The sequence below is a fragment of the Asparagus officinalis genome, chromosome 4 (assembly GCF_001876935.1).
Source record: "Asparagus officinalis chromosome 4, Aspof.V1, whole genome shotgun sequence".
NCBI lineage: Eukaryota > Viridiplantae > Streptophyta > Magnoliopsida > Asparagales > Asparagaceae > Asparagus > Asparagus officinalis.
In genome coordinates, this window is record NC_033797.1 from 39,035,340 (window position 1) to 39,039,819 (window position 4,480).

The 4,480-nt window shown below is 38.3% G+C and overlaps 1 protein-coding gene across 1 annotated transcript; it reads left to right on the forward strand.

The window, feature by feature from the left end:
* On the forward strand, positions 3,103–3,944 carry LOC109838540. Its single transcript, XM_020406971.1, has 2 exons — positions 3,103–3,355; positions 3,484–3,944. The coding sequence occupies exons 1-2, from the start codon at positions 3,103–3,105 to the stop codon at positions 3,942–3,944; spliced, it is 714 nt and encodes a 237-aa protein (XP_020262560.1).

The window sequence follows — 4,480 nt, forward strand, 5'->3', positions numbered from 1 at the left end:
ATCATTCGAACAAGCCCCAAACCAAAACCTGGGCTCTGATACCACTCAGACTATCCGCGTTCACATATATTTAATTAGAGATATTTAAAATTCTAATATTAAAAGGGGATGCAGCTCAAATGGCAGAACGCTCACCGAGCTTGCAAACATTATTAGGATTGATACCTCTCCATTTTTATTCCATTTTTATCTATTTAACATTTTTTCAGCATAGGCCCAAGTCCCTACTCAGCTGCAAAAATTTGGCAAGCCTTTAGGAGTTTTTCTGCCTAAGAGATTCCCTATGTATCCCATGGCTGTAAGCTAAGATTTACTTTGAGAAAAATTGTTGTCATTTTTCTAATCCCATGACGGCAATAAGAGATCCCCCAGGCCCCGTGTATGCCATGGCTGTAAGCTGAGATTTACTTTATTTACACTTTATTGCGCCACCACCCTGTGGCTTCTGAAAAATTGGTAGGCGCTCCATAAGTAGTACACCACGTCAATAGGAGGAAGGTGTTTAACACAAGAAAATTTATTTAATTCTATCACTCTCTTATTGGGAAGTGGTTTGTGCCACATGCCCTTCTCTTATTGGTATATATGGCGTAGTGCTCATGGAGATAATAACTAACAAACAAACAAGACGCTTGATGATGATATGTCAATAAAGAGATGGAGGAATTCAAGAGTATGACACCCTGAGCAACTTAAGTTCTTATTCTTAATTCAGCTTCTCTAGGTAAAACTTGTCCAATACATTTACTGGTAAAAGGTATGCATCTTGTGGAATAACACCAGAAGGGCATTATTTGCAATGTTCTACCAATCAAAATGTTTGCTTTCGTTCTCCCGAAACAAAATTTTCATTTTACATAATGAAACTTTTAGGGTCACTCAACAAGACCTATATGAGTAGCTTGTTGAAGCAGGTCGGATCCTCGCTGACTGACATCTGACCCGTGTTCTTGACAATCTTTATTCTAGCTTTTTTCTCGAGTTTCCTGCAATCATAAAAAAATGAGAAGCGCTAATTTAATAGTGGCATTAATTTTTCCTCCTTTTTAATGGAGCGTTGACTATATTAATTGCCTCAAAAATTGAAGGGAAAATTCTATAAGATAGCTATAATGTCCACAATATCTTCAAGATTAGAAATGCACCAATTAGAAATTTTTATATATAATTAATGGAGCAAAAAAGATTAGAGATAGACAACTTGATAATAAACAATTTGAAAAGAAACGATACTATAAAATTTAGTCGAGGGGATAGCCCTCAGCGCAACGAAATGGAAAAATAAGATTCATGTAACCAATCCAAAGATTTGGAATGTAAATTTTATTGTCGTTTCATTTTTTAATAATTTAGATATGTCATTGATATATATATGTTGATACTTGATAATGGAAAGCCATGAAAAATTCAAGAACGTGTGGAGCTCTTATGAATGTGAAATTAGAGTCAAAGAAGTGGGTGTAGAAACCTACACTTTAAGAATGCCTTACCCAATGGAAAAACAACGATCTTGATCACCTTACATATGATCAAAACATCCTAAAATATAAAACTATGTCTATTTACTATCTTAAGTAATTACTTCTTCCTCTAAAAATAATTTTCGAGAAAAATTCTTCCTTAAAGATAAATGACAAAAATTTAAGTAATGGTTATAATGTATATTATTCATATACCTGAGACAGTGGAGTGAGTTGAAATTGATCATTCTTGTTTTCGAGAGAGAGAGCCTTTATGATCTCCACTATATAAGACTTGTTACCTTCTGATTGAACTCAATTTCTCCCTGACGAGTGGTATCAATGCTAATATTATATATGGTCCAATGAATAGTTAATGCTCTTCTTATGATTGCCGATTTTTAGACTAAGGTCTATTTGCCCATAGATGGTGAGAAATGTTATTGATGTTTGTAGTCGCATCGTCTCCGTATTATTTGGTTTAGTCCCAAAGTCACGGATGGATGATGGCCTAGCTTGTCCATAGTACTGACAATGGTAACTGATGATAAAAGATATCGTATGAATGTGGAGCAACCATGGTGTGTTTCAAAGGTTGCTGGTTAAAGCCAAGTTAATGCATTGAAGGGTCTATACTTTTCATGGGTGATGGAGTATGTTGAGTTTAAAGTTCTTTTTGGAATATGCAAAAAGTTCTTTTGTGTCGTGTATTTAATAGTTTTTGGTCTCTATGTTATAGCAGCTAGAGATCTCTAGAATCCTTGTGTGTCTAGAATTCTCCTTGGTCCTTATTTTAAGTGTTTTAGTCTGCTAGAAAAGCGATAGCCCCAAGTTGTAGCCTCCGTACTCAGTTTGTGTTCTCAGTAAAGTCTCCATTCAGCTTTCATATCTGTAAGAGTCTTTTCTGGTTTGTTCTTCTTCTGTTGGTTTGATCTTGGGCAAGAGAAGGTTTCTCTGCTTTGTGTTCTTTATGGTATCAGAGCCCCAAGAGTGAGCGGGTGCAGTGTTAATTGCTTGGTTAAGAAGATCAACCAGTGTTGAAGAAGAGATGGAGTCGTCGAGTCGGAGCGTCGGTCTTGGCATAGAGCTGCTCAACCAATCAAATTACAAGATGTGGAAATCTTGTATGGAGTCTTATTTGGTTGGTGGAGAGTTGTGGACTATTGTTGGTGGAGAAAATACCGTCAGGCCAGAGGATAATGCAGAAAACGCTGAAGCATTGAAGAAGTGGACGATAGTGAATGCAAAGGCAGAGTTTGTGCTAAAGAAATCTATATCTCCCGCTTTGTTCGATCATATCATGAAGTGTACCTCAGCAAAAGATATTTGGGAGACTCTCAACAGGCTATTCAACAAGAAAGATATTGGTCGTCTGCAGATGTTGGAGGATGAGCTAGCAAATTCAAGCCAAGGTGATCTTCCAATCTCCCAATCCCTTTTAAAGATTAAAAACTTGTGTTCGGAGATTTCAATCTTGGATCCAGATGAACCTATTTCTGAAGCTTATGTGAGAAGGCATATTATTCGTGGGCTAAGGAAGGAGTACACTCCTTTTGTTACTTCGATTCAAGGATGGGATTGACAGCCCTCTCTGGAAGAGATCGAGAACCTTTTGTCTTCTCAAGAGTCTTTAGCACGACAGATGGCTGAGATGTCAACATCAGACAACCCCAACAACACAGAAGCACTTTTTGCTCATAGAAAAAAGAATTTCAGATTTGAAAAGGAGGAGTTTAAGAAGCATGACAATGATGGACCAGGTGAATCTTCCTCGCATTATAAGAAGAAGTTCAAGTGTCATCGATGTGGTAAACCTGGTCATATCAAAAGGTTCTGCACCGTGAAGCTTAATTCTAGAAACTATGTTAGGAAAAATGGTGGCTCTTATGACTCAAGTTGTGGTGACGAAGAAGACAACTAGGGGAAGTGTTTTCTGGTGGAATCGGAAACTCACAATGCCATGGCTTCCATTAATTTTCAGAATGATTGGTTGTGGATTCTGGTTGTGGCCATCATTTGACAGGTGATGAATCAAAGTTCTCCATATTACAACCACATACTGGCAATGAAGCTATGGTGACAGCAGACAATACAGTTCACAAGGTTGAGAATGAAGGCACGGTGGTCATCAATGATGGATGTAACGATTCTATCACCTTAAATAATGTTTTCCATGTTCCTGGCATGAAGAAAAAATTATTTTCAGTTCCAAATGCTGTGGATACTGGTTATAATGTCTTGTTTGGGCCACATGATGTTAAATTTCTTAAAAATGTTAAGTATATAAAGGCAGATGTCATGCATACTGGTAGAAGGGTGAAGGATACATTTGTGTTGTCTGCCTCTTCATCTTATATTGATAAAGTAAGTTGCAATGAGAATGTATCATTGTGGCATGCTAGATTGGGGCATGTGAACTTTGATAAGTTGAAAGCTATGGTTCGAAAGAATTTGGTGAATGTAGGCGTCGAAAATTGCCTATAGGTCTCCATGAACAGCTCGAAGCTAAGAGAAAACAATGAACATTACTATCCAAGTCACAGAAGCTGGATTGACATCGATGAACGCTTGAAGTGAATCGACAGACTATGTGAAGCAACGGAGTTTCAGAATAACGAGGACATGAACTGATCGGGAGCCCCGCGTCATTTACGAAAGGCGGAACACCCCTCGTGTCTCATTTATTCCACAGATGATTCAATCATCAGATCTTGTAGATCTCCTCGTCGGATTTCCAACGCACTTTGAATCACTCAAATCCGAGTTCGGATGAAGAAGTTATGACGAAAACGGACAAACGCACAAAACAGACTGTCTCAGCCTAAGCTAAGACACCCCGAGGTGTCTCGGCCCAAACGAGACACCCCAAGGTGTCTCGGCCTCGCTGAGACACCCGAGGGTGTCCTAGGCTCTAAAAATTAGATTTTTTATTGTTATGTAGTTTTAACCGTCTGGATTCCCCGGAGTCTATAAATACAGCCCCAGGGCCCTTATTTTTTCAGATCTGGAATTTTGGAGAA

Coding starts and splice junctions, on each gene's coding strand:
- LOC109838540 (XM_020406971.1), top strand. CDS start 3,103: ATGGCTGAGATGTCAACATCAGACAACCCCAACAACACAGAAGCACTT. Junction 3,356..3,483: donor TGGTGGCTCTTATGACTCAA/GTTGTGGTGACG, acceptor ATCATTTGACAG/GTGATGAATCAAAGTTCTCC.